This window comes from Monodelphis domestica, chromosome 2 (assembly GCF_027887165.1).
Source record: "Monodelphis domestica isolate mMonDom1 chromosome 2, mMonDom1.pri, whole genome shotgun sequence".
NCBI classification, from domain to species: domain Eukaryota; kingdom Metazoa; phylum Chordata; class Mammalia; order Didelphimorphia; family Didelphidae; genus Monodelphis; species Monodelphis domestica.
In genome coordinates this window covers 130,086,872-130,104,617 of record NC_077228.1, presented here as the reverse complement: position 1 = coordinate 130,104,617, position 17,746 = coordinate 130,086,872, and the positions used below count along the sequence as shown (strand labels likewise).

Sequence of the window (17,746 nt, the reverse complement as noted above, 5' to 3'; positions counted from 1 at the left end):
GTCACTTTGATGTTGGCTGGTTGACATAGTGTTATCATTACTTCTCCATCTTCAGTAATTCCATAGATACGTCCCACTCAAACAATTGAAGATGCTTTATCTTAGGGCCTTGTAGAAAGCATCAAATTTGACTTTTGTGGGTGCTCTGAAGTGGCAGAGAGGAACACAGATGGTCTCCAAGCTGAAGGAGAGCCAGAACTATATCCAGTCCTGATAAGATCCTCAAGAACAGCTATGAACATGCACTTGTGATCCTACTTGAAGCAAACTCTCCCTTCTCAATTTGCCTGAAAGGACATTTTCATCCTTTCCACCCCCTGCATAGATGTGTTTTATACACACACACATTATATATATGCATATTCATGTGTGTTTTATATGTATATGTGCATATACATATACATTGTGGTACTGAGTTCTCATAATTAATTCTATATTTGAAACCATGATTATCAACATCAATGTCAAAGGCTAAATTGGATTGATCTGGAAGAGCATTATGGGGAATCTGAATTTATGTTTATTTCAATGAATTCACAAAATGTAGTTTAAAAACCCTCCCTGGCCCACCTCCCCAACCAGTTTTTCAGTCCAAAGCACTTCCAGAAACATATCCAGACATCATTGTCACACACATACACACACACACACACACACACACACACACACACATATCCCTGTCTTCTATACAGCAACATTCCATCCTCTCCACTTTTCTGGTTAAAATATGATAAAAGAAAGTGAAGTAACTCAGAGTTCTGAGAATAATCATCATAGTTAGCATTTATATAGTGCATTCAGGTATGCAAAAAGCTTTAAAAATATTATTTCACCTGAACCTTATAGCAACCTTTTGATAGAAGTGCTGTTAATATTTCCATGTTACAGATGAGGAAACTGAGAATGATGGATGCTAAGTAACTGGTCCAGGGTCACTCAGTCATTGAATGTCTATAGTAGCAGTCAAATTCTGCTCCTACTCCAAGCCTATCATTCTATCCACTATACCACTGACTGCCTTGAGGCATATCAGTGATGTATCCATGCAAATTATCACAATGACTGGTAATAATCTCTGTAGTGCCTCCCTATAATCAGTGCCCCTACCCTACGCCAGTGGGACCACTGTCCTTGGCAGACATTAATAGAGACCAAAGTAATAGGGCAGATGACCAAAATACATTTAGGCGAAGTATTACCCGGACCTTTGAATCAGCACAGGGGAATAGTGAAGGGCCAGGGCAAACATAGTCTGAATTTCAAATGGTATAAAGGCCATTAGCATCAGCATAAGACCCCTGGAAAATCCTAACTGAACTAAGGATCATCTATGGGCATCTATACTAAAAGATCTAGAAATGGCAGCTTTTATCCACATCATCAAAGGCAGAGCGTGCTGGGAAATGGATCACTTTCAGCAGACTATTTGCAATTGGGTAGATGGATTGTTGTGCATCCTTCATTTTCATAGATCAATGGCATTACAGGTTGATATCTTGATTTGGGAATGAATTGGATTTAAGAGAGGCAGAGTTGTCCAAAGTTGTTAGCCATCCTCTCTTTTCCAGTCATCAAAATCCAGGGGCAAGACAAAAGTCAGGATGCCAAGTGTTGGTCCAGGATGCAGTGGATGACCTGGCCATCTTTGCTTTAAGACCATGCACTAAGTACTCCACAGTACTTGCTTCATGGATATCGGAATTGTTTTCATTCACCCATTCCACCAGGGGAAGGCTTTGCATGCTTGAGATAATCATTCCCTAACTCATCAATGGGTTTGAGAGCTCTTCTATTCTCAACCTGTGTTTACATAGCTGTTGAGATGATTTTACTAGGGCATGGCCTCCGCTCATGACCCCTCTCATTTCTTAGAACCACAGGTAAGTATTGGATGAAAGGTAAAAACTAAAGGTGAATGAGCAGCCCTGAAAAGGGCTCAGCAAGCCCTCACACCAGAGGAGCTAGTTCTCCTTGAGCACCCCATACACTCCAGTGGAGAGATAGAATGGGTGCAGATCCCGTGCCAGATGCCTGGCCCTGGATATGGCTGCAAATTACTTCTACATACAGGGAAAAGTCATGAGCACTGCTTTGAAAATGTAAAATCCTAGGTTCTAGGAGAAACTTTTAATGATATGCGTGGTAAAATTACTTTTATGAAATACATGATCATGAGTTAATATATATAAAGAGCTTTAAGAGTCACTATATGAATAACAGCTATAATCATTCCTGTTATCATTGTTATTATAAGGAGAAAGGTACTGGGACTACTTCTATGCCCCTAATGCCAACTATATTTTTCTAGATAATTTTTCAGATAAACAAAACATGTATTAATTATTTAGATTATTTAAGGCAAAAGTAAAGATATCTGGATCATTGTTTCAATTTTCCACTTCACTCCCAATGTGTAGATATCCAATGGCAACACATATAGCAGAGGGGACATCTTTGTACTTCTCCCAGTTCTCCTGTAACTCTACTTCAGAGATGAAAATAAAGTCCATTTTTTATTAGTCACTTTTTATTGATAACTTTTTCATTATAATCACAGTAAAATAACTATAGCTAATCCTCTATGTGACACCTGCCTACTTTAAGAAAGAAAACAATTTTTTGCCCATTTTCTATGAGATAACAGATTTACTTATGTGGCAAAGCCTAATAACAATGAGGATATTTGAGGTTTTACCATCATGTAGTATCACTTTAAAGGTTACAAAGTTGTTAGCCACACTCTTTCTCATTTGAGTTTAGAATACAAACTCACTGAGGGCAGAGATTGTTCTATTGCCCTCTTATTTCTAGCCCTAACATAATGCCCCGTATGTAGTAAGTGCTTAATAAATGATTGATGAATTGAATCAAATTGTTATTTAAACAGTCCACAACAATCATTCTTTGGGTTATACTTCTTGCCAGGAAGCGAGAGGGAGAGAGGGGGAAGGGAAAGCTTTAACAAGTAAAATTCATTTCCATGTATTTGTAGCTCAAAAACATTTAAACATTTTAATCAGGCTCCTGCCACAAAGAAATAAAATGAGGAATACAAGAGAGATAATTCTAATGAATTCATTATATTTAAGAACAGTAATTTAATAAGTAGAAAAATAAGACATTTCTCTGTTTAGAAACAAGATTCTCTTCTTGCTTCCTTTAAAAGTTGCTTCAGCAGTTGGCCACTTTAAAATCACACTGCCACATTTCTATTTCTGCCCCCCCCACACACACACTCCAGAGACTTTCAATATTAGATGATTAAAGCTGCAGGTCTGGTGACAAGACCTCCCCCAGTTACACAACTGGTGGGCTTAAGAAAAGAGTTGGTGGTATTGGGTTAGAGACTATCTGGGTACTTGTGACAGCAGTTTAGAGTGACTTTAATGGTTTAGATAGAAATTTAACATGCACACGGAAGGCAGCATCCCAAAGTAAGATCCTGAGATGCACTCCTCCCTTTTTCAATTCTCCAATGACAAAATGACCAAGTCACACATGTACTATCTTCCAGTCCCCTAGACATTCTGAGCTCACCTGCCAGTCCCTTAAAGTTCACCATTTATCAAGTCCATGAAATCTGAGGGCATTTTCATTTCTCTGGGCCCTTACCCAAGCCACTGATGCAACTTAAAAACAGTTAAAGATTTAAAGTTATATGATAGCTAGGTAGCTCAGTAGCTAGAAAGCCAGACTTGGAGGTAGGAGGTCCTGAGTTTAAATCTGACCTCAGACTCTTTCTAACTGTGTGACCCTAGGTAAGTCACTTGATCCCAACTGCCTCACCCTTACTGCTCTTCTGCTTTAGAACCAATAGTATCAATTCTAAGACACAAGGTATGGGTTAACATTTGTTTTAGTTTTATACTTAAACACACCTGCTAGTTTGTCCTCAATTTCATCACAATTTGATAGCTGGTGACTTTTATCTGACTGTCATGCTGATGCTAGCACAGAGATGGCAGGATCTGGGGCAAGGAAACATCATTTAGACCCTAACCAATCCCATCTAAGAAACCAGTTGTGCCAAGCCCATTTAGGAACAGCAAATTTGTACTTTTTTTTAAAGCCCCAGATCATAGAATAAGATAATAATAACAAACATTTACAAAGCACTTTAAGCTTTCCAAAGTGCCTTATATATATTATCCCATTTGATCCTCAAAACAATTTCCTCTAGACATTACTATTCTCATTTTATAAGAGGGAAACTGAGGCTCAGAAAGATTCATTGATTTACTCATGGTTACATAGATACGTGTCAAATTAGAATACGAACTCAATTTTCTTGAGTACGAGTCCACTACTCTACCATGTTACATTGGCTCTCCAAAAGAAATAAGAAAGAATTCCAGTATCTCTTTAAGGTATGATTTAATTGTTATTCAACTTCTCTCAAATAGAGATGTAAGCTCACTGGTGGTACAGTGGATATATAGTGCTAGACATGAAGTCAGGAAGGTTCATCTTCCTGAGTTCAAATCTGGTCTTAGACATTTACTAACTGTAGGACTTAAGTCACTTGACCCCATCTGGCTCAGTTTCCTCATCTTTAAAATTAACTAGAAAAGAAAATGGCAAACCACTCCAGTATCTTTGCCAAGAAAACCCCAAAAGGCATCACAAAGAGTCAGACACAACTAAAAGTGAATGAACAACAATAAAAGGCACTCTCCAAAGTATTGTCTGTTCTTTTTACCTTACTGCCTTTTCTTTTTCCTTTTCCTCTCTCCCCCAAGGGTAGTAGTGATGCAAAGGTAGAGCAAGAAAGAAGAGATCATTACATCTCATTCTCCATTCCTCAACAGTCTTAAATGAGTGTTTTCCTTGCCCATTGCCCACCCTTATTCACCCACCCTAATACTCCCTATTAAAAATGGGAACTATCCAAAGTCTGCCTTATCATTTAGGTGACTCTCAGAAGTTCTAGTGGTGTTATGAAGGGCTCATTTCTTCTCTTGGTGTTCTGGGACACTGGAAGATACAAGGAAGCCTTAGAGATGAAAAACTTGGAACATTTAGATCAGAAGAGATTATAAGGCTATTCATTGCCAAAAACTGTGCTTAAAAGTAGTTATTTCCCAGCAAGAACACAAAAGGGATCTGCCACCCAAGAAAATAATGCTACTGTTACTGGTCCAAGAGGTACACTGGATCTCCCACTTTGATAGTTCCTGGATCTTCTAAGACAAAATACTGTCCAAAGAGAGGTGCCTTGCCATACACCTTTTGGTCTGAAGGATCACATTGCCGATAACTGCAAAGAGAAAACAGTTTATTATGATCATGAATGAAGTGGAAGCAGTTTCCCAAACAGAAGATACTTTTTTCCAATAGGGAGGGTTGGTGTGGTTGTTGACTAGAATAGTTTACCACACCCCACCCAGTCAACATGAACATTGTTATCTCTAACCCTATTATACACATACTGTTACAATGTTTAAATGTATGATGTTTTGTATATTTTTTGACAGTCCAGGAAGCAGTCTATCAAATGGTATTCCTCATTGTGTTACATTTACTATTCATGTGTATTTGATGTCTGCAGAATGTTTTGTTCCAGGGACTTAAACATTTTGACTATGAATGGAAATGGTATACCACCCTCAAAATCCCTTCTTGCAGACACCATGAATATTATTACTGTATTTTTAGAAGTAAGAGAATAGGAGAGAATTCAGGGTTAAATGCAATGGTACAAGGAATCTGAATGGGGGGAGGGGAATTAAAATTAAATTGACATTTTCCCCAGGGGGAAAAAAAAAGAGTTAACTGTCATCTGTAAAGAGAATGTGAGCGGACTAAGAGCTGGCTGTCATTTTGTGAGAGATTGAGACCCAGGGGATTTAAAGATGTGAGAGACTGGGATTATAATGGAGTTAAAAAGTATAGCTGGTCTTCTGGGGAAGAGTCTGTATGAGGACTATAAGAGTTCAACTCTTTTTTTTTGTGAAGTGACACATTCAAGAGAATTTCTTAGAACTGAATGAATTCTTCTTAGAACCCAGGAAGAAAACTATTAAATAAATGAAGCAGTAAGCAGGAAGTGAGGGGTAGGAATTGATGTGATTCTGTTCTAGTACATAAACTGTCCATCCAATACCAGAGGGTTCAGGTGAGGTCTCTTTACCTGGAAATCCATTATGCTAGCATTCAGAATCTTCCCCAATCTGGCTCCACCCCACTTTTACAGACCAGTCTTCTCCTATTCCCACACACAGAGTGTGAGCTCCAACCAAAGTAGTTTACTTGCCTTGCTTTGCTATACATGCCTTACATGTTCTTATTTTTATATCTTCATGGCAATCCCATTACAACCAATCTCCAACCATCTATTCCCCCTTTCCAGTCAACTAACATCCATACTATCTTTCTTTAAAGGCCTAGATCGTATGTCACTGCCTCCATGAAGTGTTTCCCCTACAGCTGGAAGTCCATCCTCCGAATGCCTATATCACTTTACACTACTCACATGGCACTTGTCACAAGTTTCTTTGTTTTTCTACTCCCTAAACTTATCTTCCCTATTGGCTGTAAGCTACTTAAATGCAGAGAGAGTGCTTTGACCATCTTTAGATCTCCCATAGTTTCTGGTACAATGCTTTGTATATAGCATATGTTCAACAAATATCTATTGAATGAATAAATAATGAAGTTAAACATTACAAAAAATTAAACTAGAGAGAAAATGAGAATGAAAAAGGTCTGGTAGAAGTGATATAACAAGAAAAGGGAAAGATACAAAGACGGGTATGAGGAGTGTGTGTGTGAGAGAGAGAGAGAGAGAGAGAGAGAGAGAGAGAGAGAGAGAGAGAGAGAGGGAGAGAGAGAGAGAGAGAGAGAGAGAGAGAGAAGGAGAGACTGAGAGAGAGAGAGGAGAGAGAGAGATGGAGGGGGAGAGAGAGGTGAGAAACAAAGTGAAATTCTCTCCTTCAATTTTCACTCCAATTCAAATTCAAATCCACTTTCTTAAAGAAAATTATTTATACATAGCAATGATCATAGCTCCCCATGGATATTGGGCCAATAAACCAACACTCATGCCGTGTGACTATACCCTTTAAGATAGGGGGGTAGGGACTAGGAGGGAAGAGGTAGGGAGAGGAATGTTGAAGGAACTTGTTCCTAATTTTCATCTTCAAATCTAAACATTTTAATGAGAAGACTAAGTACACCCCAAAGCTACCTGACTTGAATAAATCCCATATGCCAAGAGCAATTAACTTGGTCTATCTAGTCTGTTTCATGATAATATCATAGTCCAACAATAATTTCTGTTAAGATCTTTAACAGTCTGTGGGGCCTGAAAGTCTATAAGGGTCTGCCTCACCTGTCAGTAGGATGACTAAGCAAGGATATTCTAGGCATCTGTCACTTTGAGGCCCAGACCCAGAGGCAGAGCCCCTCTCCTTTTAGTTCTTATTTTAGAATTCTCCTGACAAGTCAAATCCTATAGGCTTTGAGATCACTTGCTCTCCTTAGTGAAGATAAAAGAAGACTAGCAGTTAGGAGACCTGAATTCTAACCTTAACATTTCCCCTTGCTAGCTATATGAGTAATTAGAAACATCACTAACTAGGTGGCAGAGTGCTAGGCCTAGAGACAGGAATTTTTTGTTATTGTTCAGTCATTTCAGTTGTGTTTGGCTTTTCATGATCCATTTGGAATTTTCTTAGCAAAGATACTAGAGTGGTTTGCCATTTCCTTTTCTAGCTCATTTTACAGATGAGGAAACAGAGGCAAGCAGAGGTAGGCTACTTGCTCAGGAATCACTCAGCTAGTGTTTGTTGCTAGATTTGAACACATGAAGATGAGACTTCCTGATTTCAATCTCAGTGTTCTATCCACTGCACTACCTAGCTGGCCTGCAAAGACAAAAAGGCTTGAATTCAAATCCAGCCTGACACTTCCCAAGTGTATAACCATCTCTGTTTCCCTTAGATTCTTCATGTAAAAAATGGGAATAATAATTGGACTTACTTCCCAGGGCTTTTTTGAGAATCAAAAGAGATAATATTTTAAAGTGCTTTGCAAATCTTAAAACACTAAATAAATGCTTTTTGGGTTTCTATTTCTATGTGATGAAAAAAGTAGTAACCTTGTATATTTCCAGGAAAAGTATCATTGCTGATAAATGGTCAGAGGCCTAAGTCTCAGACACTCCCTTTAGTTTTGTCCTCCCTATTGACTGATTACAAGTGAACAAGCCAGCAACTTCTCTCCAGTCCCTTCTAAGGACATTCTTAGAAGTCCCTTCTAAGGGGGAGAACAATGGCTAGAGAACAGTTTGAATTTTTTAATTCACTTAAAAGGAAAAGTTTTGTTTCTTAGAATTTTCACCTCTTATTTTTTCAGTGCCCAAAAGCCAATCCATATACACTAATTCAAACCCTAATTTACTCTCCCATCAATACACAACCATTCCTAATCTATAATTAATTTTTTTCTTGACTGCATCTATAACTTCATTCTTATAGGAGTCACATGAAGAAAAGCCTTCTTCCAATGCAGATAAGCAAATTTTCTGTAACTTATAGTCACAGAGAGTAGAGTAGGGCCCCCTTTTCCAAAATTTTGATAACATCCACTGTCTGCCAAGAGCAGCAGCAGGTCAGTCAACAATAATCTGCCTCTAGTGAAAGTCTCTTCTGCTTTTATTCTCATTTTTCCCCCACTTTCAATTTCTTCCTTCCTTCTTTCTTTCTCTTTCTTTTTCTTCCTTCCTTCTTTCTTTTTTCTCTTCCTTCCTTCTTTCCTTTCTTTCTTTCTTTCTTTCTTTCTTTCTTTCTTTTTCTCTTTCTTTCTTTCTTTTTCTCTTTCTTTCTTTCTTTCTTTCTTTCTTTCTTTCTTTCTTTCTTTCTTTCTTTCTTTCTTTCTTTCTTTCTTTCTTTCTTTCTTTCTTTCTTTCTTTCTTCCCAGCCTCAGCACTAAGTTGAGGGGCAGGAGCAGGGAGAGAGAAGACACCTATACAAGAATCAGCAAATTTTTGCTCAGATCCCTGGATTCAACCATCAAAAGTAGGTTTTGAACGTATCCCCTGAGGATACAGGGACCCTACTGTAGTATAGTATTCTGTAATACTCATGAGAATTTCTCTTCCTTCTGCTCCACCCTCTCAGAAAGCCCTATTAAATGCCACTTTAACTTTTAGCTATTTCCATGGAACTTAGGTGCCTATAATAAAGGTACAAGTGCCTGGAGTGAGGGAAGTCCAATTGATACAAACAGTGAGAAAAACTGAGGTGCATTGATAGGGAAGCACTACCTCATTCACCTATCAGAACAGCTAAGGCTTTTGCATCCTCTCTCACAGCTCCCACAGAAGAACTGACATGAAAGGAAAGAGGACTGGATTTGGAGTCGAAGCATAAGTTCAAAACCTGGCAAATCATTTATCCTTTCTGGGTCTCGGTTTTCTCATATATAAAAATAAAGTTTGGGCTAGATAGACTTTAAGGTTCCTTCCAGTTCTAAGTCTATAAGCTCATGGGCTTCGGGGTTATCTTCCCTGAAACAGGGAAGTAGCTGAAAGTCAACCCTTCATGTGATAATGTTTGCTTTCTCCAAGTCAATTCTATGGTTTTAGAGTGGGCCCTCCTAGAACAGTCAGTGATTCTGCCACTACCCCATCCACAGTCACTCAGTTAGTTGCTCTAATCCTATTTTTATGATAGGGTTGGAGATTCCATGGCACCACATATCTACATGGGAAGGATTAACCACAATTCCAAAATAATGTGAGTCTTCTATTTAGCCAATGTACTGGTAATAGCTGAATCTCATTAAACACAACCTGGAATAGAGGAAGTCTCCATCTTCCCTCAGAAAGTGTGACTCCAAAAACAACATTCTTCAGCCTGATTATAATAATACCTTTATTTGTAGAGCATTTTAAGATTATATATCATTTTCCCCATTCTCCCACTATCTTCATAGCACAGCTATGTGATGGGTAGGGCAAGTAATATTGTTTATCCTCATTATAGAGATGAGGAAATGAAGGCTCAGAGTGATTGTAACTTGCCTGAGGACATGCCTCTACTAACTAGTCAAGCCCCAGCTAGACCCTAGCTAGGGCTTCTGACTCTTAGTTCAGTATTCTTTCCACTATAACATATTGCCTCACAGTCATACTCACTCTATGTATGTGAGTATGTAGGAGATTATTTCTAAGGCTGGCTCATTACCAAATCACTCATTTCTTCAATGAGAATTTATTAAATGTTTACTCTTTGTACTACACTGTCTTTTGTTTTATACCTGTTAATTCATTAATTTAGCACCACCTACCCTATCTTATTGCACTCTTACAACTTAAGAAGAGATCTCTCATGCCTTCTCATCCAGTATCTTGTTAACGGCAGGCAAACTCCACAATGTCAAAGAGATTTTGTGGCCTATCAGAAAGTTCACTTAACTTGTTTTTTAGTCATCCATTCATATCTGACTCTTCGTGATTCGATGAACCATAACATGCCAGGCCCTTCTATCCTCCACTATCTCTCTAAGTCTGTTCAAGCTCATGTTCATTGTTTCCATGGTCTTATCTATCCAACTCATTCTCTGCCATCCCCTTCTCCCTTTACCTTCAATCTTTCCCAACATTCGGGTCTTTTCCAATGAGTCCTATCTTCTTATTATATGGCCAAAGCATTTAGGCTTCAGCTTCAGTATTTGACCTTCCAGAATTAATTTCTTTAAGTACTAACTGATTTGATTACCTTATTGCCCAAGGGACTCTCAAAAGTTTCTCCAGTGCATTGACTCTGGGTACTCAATTTTCTTATAGTCCAAGTCTCATAGACATACATTGCTAATGGGAAAACTATAGCTTTGACTATAAAAATCCATTTGCTATAGCTTTCCTTCCAAGGAGCAAGGGTTTTTATTTTGATGGTTTCCATTATACTCTGCAGTGATCTTTGAGTCCAGGAATATAAAATCAGACACTGTTTGCAGTTCTTCTTCCTCTATTTGCCAAGAAATGGTGGGACCAGGGTTGGTTTTTTTGTTGTTGTTGTTAAGTTTTAAGCTAGCTTTTTATTTTTCTTTTCATATTTATTTTTCTTAAAAAATCTAGAATGTATCAAAAGAACAATTATCAAGGAAATAAGTACCCAAAGCAAAGGCAAGGTGGAGAAAACAGGATGCTTTAAGCAAGTTGAAGAGTCTCATTAATCACCTTGCTTCAAAAGGAATAGTTCTAGATAAAACAAAGTAGACCCATCTCTTTCAGTCTAGTTTCTCCTTCTCTAGCAATGCAGCTGGTCATACATGGGCTATGGATAAGGAAGTCCACCAGTCACAAATCAGTTCTTGGCTAACTAGACAGACCTATCCTTACTGAATCTTTTAAGGACCATGGTCCCCTACCCTCAATTTTGTGACATGGTTTTGTTTCACTCCTTGGAATGATCAGTGAATCTCCCCACCCCACCCCCCCCTTTACATGAAGCTGAAAAATAAAGATAGGCTGGGGATGAACATTTAGAACTTTGTATTATCTGAATTACCTGTCAAACGATAATTAGCTAATACACTCACTAGAATTTATACATTAAGGAAATTATATATAGAATACTGCAAAAACACAGTAAGACTGGAGTTTGCCCATTTCTGCTCAGGAAGGTCCTTGTGACCTCTGTTCCTAAGCTTCACAAATGTTTTCCTGATTTCTGCTCCAGTCAAGGTCAACTGGTGACATGATTGCTTCCCTTCTTTCTGATCTTCCTTCTGTTCCCCAGAAGTAGAACTTCCAGAGCCTTCTCGCTCAGAGGCCATCTTTTTATATGCCATTTCTCCTCTTTCACTCTCTTCAAGAGGCTTCTTAATTCTTTACTTTCTATCATCAAAGCAGTATTGTCTGCAATTCTGAGATTGTTGATATTTCTCCCAGAAAATTTAATTCCAGCTTTTGATTTATCCAGCCTGGCATTTCATGTGTTGAACTCTGCATATAAATTAAGTGAATAAGGTGACAATATATAGCCCTGCCATACTCTTTTTCCAATCTTAAAACAATAAGTTGTTGCATGTTTGGTTCTAACTGTTGTTTCAGGAAACAAGGAAGATGATCTAGTACTCCAACGTTTTTGCAGAATTACCACATTTTGTTGTGATCCACATAGTCAAAGGCATTAGTGTAGTTAAAGGATAAGTAGTAGAAGTTTTTTGTGTTGTTTTTTTTTTCTGGAACTCCCTTGCTCTTTCTATAATCTAGCTAATGTTGGCAATTTGGTCTCTAGTTCCTCTACCTCTCTGAAAACCAACATGCTCTTCTGGTAATTCGTGGTTCATGTGTTGCTGAAGCCTAGCTTACAGAATCTTAAACATAATCTTGGTAACATGTTAAATGAGTGCTATTGTTCAGTAATTTGAATATTCTTTTGCATCACTCTTCCTTAAGAAATCAGTTTGGGACAAATTGATCATTTCCAATTCATTGACCACCACTGAGTTTTCCAAATTTGCTGGCTATTGAGTGTATCACTTTAACAGTATCATCTTTTAGAATTTTAAATAGCTCAGCTGGAGTTCAATCATATTCCCAAGTCTTACTGTTAGTAGTGCTTCTCAAGGTCCATTTCTCCAGGATATCTGGCTCTAGATCAGTAACCACATCACGGTGGGTATCAAAGAGGTTAAGATCTTTATTGTAGAGTCCTTTTATATACTCTCACTACCTCTTCTAACCTTTTCTACTTCTGTTAAGTTCCTAACATTTTTGTCTTTCATCATGCCCATTTTTGCATGAAATATTCCCTCAATGTCTAATTTTCTTGAAGATATCTCTTATCTTTCCCATTCTATTGTATTCTTCTACTTATTTGTATTGCTCGTGTAAGAAAACCATTTTATCTTTCCTTGCTATTCTCTGGAACTCTGCATTCAGTTCCTTTTCTCTTTTTGCTTTCCCTTTCCTTCTTCCCTCAGCTATTGTAAAGTCTCATCTGATAGCCATTTTGCTTTCTTGCTCTTCTTTTGGTGGGGGAACATCATTTGTTGCTACCTCTTATACACCATTTCAAACTTCTGTCCTGATCACCTAGGCATATTCTTATCACTTCCACTTCATATTCTTACAGGATATTTTTTCCAATACTGCTTGATGGTTTTCCCTACTTTCTTCAATTTCTCTAAAGTTTGCAATAAGAAGCTCATGACTTAAGCCACAGTCAACTCCAGGTCTTGTTTTAACTTAGAGTACAGAGCTTCTCAACATTTGGCTGCTATGTATATAATCAATACTATTTTGCTATTGACAATCATGTATAGGATCATCTTTTGAATTATTGAAAAAGTGTATTTGCTATGACCATCAAGTTATGTTAACAAAACTCTATTCATCTCTGCCTTTTTCACTTAACTTAGAGTCAGTTAACACTTATGTTCCATTTTCTTCTCTGACATTTACTAGATGGGTGACTGTGGGCAAGTCATTCAATCCCTCTCAGCCTGTTTTCCCATCTATAAAATGGGAAATCCCTATGTATGTCCCTATGACACAAGGTGATTGTGAGAATCAAGTGAGAGAGTATCTGTAAGGCACTTTGCAAATCTAAAATCCCTTTGCAAAAATCAGTTAGCCATTATTATTTTTGGCATTCTTAATCTTTGACCCACAAGACATCACTTGCTAGCAAATCTCAATTGCTATTGTCAAGTAGAGAGGCTAGCCAGCTCAGTTATGAGATTCTGAAAGTGTCATTTCCTAAATAACTCAGACACAAAGGGTTGGAGCACCAGGCTCCTGGCTGCAAAAACAGAGGGGCTATTTTCTGGCTCTAATGTTGACTTAGCTTCTCCATAATTTATGTGAGCCTACAGGGCTCTTTCCCCTCCCAATTTATGACCACCTGTCTTGGGGAAGTTTATAAATTATGCTTATGACAATTTAAATCTCAGTAAGAGATAAGGAAGAGACACCTAGGTTGGCTGCACTGTCTCACAGAGCATTAGAGGCAATTAGGCCCACATTGCTGGGATATATGAACACTTGTAAGAGATCAGCACAGGGGCATCAGCTCCTGATTACACATTCTTATTGTGTTTACCTTTGTGCTTGGAGTCAATTATTCCCCTCCTACAAGCACACACTCACAAATGGAGAAGTGGAAAATAGGGGTATTACATGGAAGGCTCTGGAAGCCCTCCAGAACCATGCATCACAGTGACCTTTCTCACACTAGGGAGCAAAGGAGACTGTTTTAAAGTCCAAGAGAGGAGGAGACATTTAAATCCAACAACAGCAAGATCCCAAAGTAGCTTAGATGATTCATGTGTCCTAAACAGCAGGGAAATGTAAAGGGGCTAGTGGTTTTATGTTTAAAGGACCCAGCTACTGAGACTCTTTGGGAGTCACATAACAGAGGGAGCTAAGTGATACAGTGGATAGAGAACCAGGCTTGAAGTCAGGAAAATGAGTTCAAATATGACCTCAGGAACTTAACCAGCTGTGTGACCCTGGACAAGTTACTTAATCTCTGTTTGCCTTCATTTCCTCATCTGTAAACTTGGGATAACAGCTCCTACCTCCCAGAATTGTTGTGAGGATCAAATGAGATATTAAATGTAAAATGTTTAGTTTAGTCCATTTAAATGTGATCCCATTTAAAGTTTTTGTGGCAAAGATATTTTGCCCTTTTTTTCTCTAGATGATTTTAAAGAAAAGGAAACTGAGGCAAATGGGGCTAAGTGGCTTTCCCAGAATCACATAGCTAGTAAGTGTCTGGGACCATATTTGAACTCAGGAAAATGAGTCTTTCTGACTCCAAGCTCAGCAATCTATCCACTGACCCACCTAGCTATAGAATCAGTAGTAGTAGTAGTAGTAGTAGTAGTAGTAGTAGTAGTAGTGGTAGTAGTGGTAGCAGTAGCAGCATCAGCAGCAGCAGCAGTAGTAGTAGTAGTAGTAGTAGTAGTAATAGTAGTAGTAGTAGTAGTGGTAGTGGTGGTAGTGGTGGTGGTGGTAGTAGTATTAGAAGTAGTAGTCGTGGTGGTTCTAGTAGTAGTAGTGGTGGTAGTAGTAGTAGTAGTGGTGGTGGTGGTAGTAGTAGTAGTAGTGGTGGTGGTGCTGGTGGTGGCAGTAGAAGTAGTAGTAGTGCTGGTGCTGGTGGTGATAGTAGCAGTAGAAGTAGTAGTAGTGCTGGTGCTGGTGGTAGTGCTGGGAGTAGTGGTGGTGGTAGTAGTAGTAGTAGTGGTGGTGGTGGTGGTGGTGGTAGTAGTGGTAGTAGCAGTAGTAGTAGTGGTGGTAGTATTAGTGGTGGTAGTGGCAGTAGTGGCAGTAGGATAGTAGTAGAAAGAATCTCTAGTTGGGAGTTAAGGGATCTGAGTTTGAATCCAGTTCTGCTATTCATGAGCTTTGTCCTTAGACAAATCAATTAACCTCTATAAATGCTGGAGTCAGGGAGACCTGAGTTTTAGAAACTGCTTGAGTTTTTGCAGCTCCTCATGCTTTTCCCACAATGCTGCTCTGCATACTATTCAAATATGGACTTGCTTTGTTATGGCTGAACATTTCACAAGACTCCTCAGGATAAAGCTTTAAGCTCCCAGGATAATCTGACTGAAGGGGCAGATCAGTGGTGAGCAAATGAAACTAAAGTATCAGTTGGAATTTATACAGCACTTTAAGGTTTGAAAAGCACTATTATTTCATTTTATCCTCACCTCAACCCTGAGAGGAAATGCTTTCATTATTCCCATTTACAAATGACTAAAAGGACACAGACAGAGGTTAAAGTGACTTGTCCAAGGTTATATAGCTAGTGTCAAAAATGAGATTTGAACTCGGATCTTCTTGACTCTAGTTTGTTATGTACTGAGCCACCTAACTTCTTCTAAATTATAGATTCATAAGATTTAGGGTTGGAAGGTACTTTAGACATTGTCACCTAATCTACGATATCCCATATTTTGAAAATGGGGAAAATGAACCCTAAAGAGGTTAAATGGTTTTCCCAAGGACACAGCTCATGAGGAGCAGACCTGAGATTCAAACCCAGACTGCCTGACTCCAAATCCAAGGAGTCTTTATACTACCCCCAAATGCTTTTGTTATGTGACTCTTCTTGGTATATGGAAGACAAGGAAAATCCCAGTGTTTACTATTATTTAACACTTGTACCATGCTGGCAGTGTGCTCTGACCTCTCAACCCTTCCTTTGGCCTCTCTAGAGTTTCAGGGATGTGTTTGGATTACAGAAGTTTGGAGGCCTCTTCAGTACAAAGGAGCTTGATGGGGAAAATTCTTTTCAAAAGACATACTTCAAAATAACCCCCTTGGGCAAAAGATTATGTGCACAGAATTTCTTTCTACTTCCATTTAAGCATAGCAGGGAGAATATGGTAGTATTTACCTATAATCCCTACTACTAGGGAGGGGAGGTTGAAGCTGGGGGATTGGTTGAGTTCTGAGATAATTTGGTGTCCACAATAAATCCAGCACCAATATGGCAGCCACTTGGAGAACAAGAGGCCATCAGAGAGGAGAGAGGAGGTGGGGGGAGAGGTTAGTCTCTAAGAGCCTGCCTATCCTGGATACACAAATCTAAGTGTCAGATGGCTTTTTGTTTTGCCATACCTCCTGAGGGTTTCCAGGGGCTCCTTCCTATTCATGATGCCAGTGTCTGTATCTACCGTTGTCAAAATGCACCTAAACAAAATATGGCAAATATTAAACAATAGCTGGAAATGAGTAACAATGCCTTTTTCTTCCAATAGATACGTAACACTTACCGGCCGCAAGCCATTATCCTTTTCATTTCCACATCACCAATGAGAATTTCATTCCAAGAATCCTAGGAAATAGGCAAAATTCACATTTATGCCATGGATCCTAAAGTATTTGTCTTAAGCACAAAATATAAAAATTGCTTCTAAATTATTTAGCACAAAATGACAATATGAGAATGATGCTAACCCCAACCACAATTTACCTCTATATGGCACCTAATAATGACAAAGTAATTTCATATATGGTACCTTCATTTGATCTTTGAAATAATTTGATGGATGCAAATATCATTATTTCCCTCTTACAAATGAAGCAACTGAGGCTCAAAGAAGTTAAGAGATTTTGTTCATGAAGGGCAGCATATAGAGAGCCAGTCCTGGAGATGGAAGTTCCTGGGTTCAAATCTAGCATCATATATTTTCTAGCTGTGTGACCCTGGGCAAGTCACTTAAACCCAATTACCTAGCCCTTACCACTGCTCTGTCTTTGAACTAATACTTAATAAGACAGAAGGTAAGGGGAGGGAAAGGGGGAGAGAGAGAGAGGGAAAGAGAGAGAGAGAGAGATTTGCTTATAACCAGAGTTTATAAGCAGAGAATTCAGGACTCAGATTCAGGGTTCCTGATTCTTAGTTCAAAATTCTTTCAAGTATACCCTGCTGCCTTTTCTGGGAGAATGGAATGCATCAATAGTCTCATTGTTATTGCCATTCATCCTGTCCTATCTGCTCCCTCTCCCTTCTTTTAATTTATCTACAATATTTCCACAACCTGACTTAAAACTCACCTCCTCCATGAAACCTTCCCTGATAGCCTATCAGGTTATCTCTTTAATCTGTATTCCTTTAAAACTCATATCTTGGGCTATGTTCAATTATCCCATGAGATAATCTGTAGTTGTGTTGGGTAGAGAAAAACTGAGCACTAGACTAGGAGACAGGAGTCCAGGGTTCGTATCATAACTCTTCTTCAAATTTACTATGATTAAAGGAGATATTTGTAAAGTGCTTAA

General features: G+C 38.7%; 1 protein-coding gene across 1 annotated transcript in view; it reads right to left on the bottom strand.

Annotated features, from left to right (window-relative positions):
* Window positions 1-2,985: 2,985 nt before the first annotated feature.
* The window catches only part of LOC100024619 (mitochondrial amidoxime-reducing component 1), a 51,042-nt gene continuing 36,281 nt past the window's right edge, over window positions 2,986-17,746 (bottom strand). The window contains exons 5-7 of the mRNA XM_001375794.4: window positions 16,738-16,799; window positions 16,583-16,654; window positions 2,986-5,257 (exon numbers count right to left, since the gene is read on the bottom strand). Of these exons, the coding sequence (XP_001375831.1) occupies window positions 5,131-5,257; window positions 16,583-16,654; window positions 16,738-16,799 (261 nt within the window). The 3' untranslated portion in view covers window positions 2,986-5,130. The remainder of the gene's footprint in view (window positions 5,258-16,582; window positions 16,655-16,737; window positions 16,800-17,746) is intronic.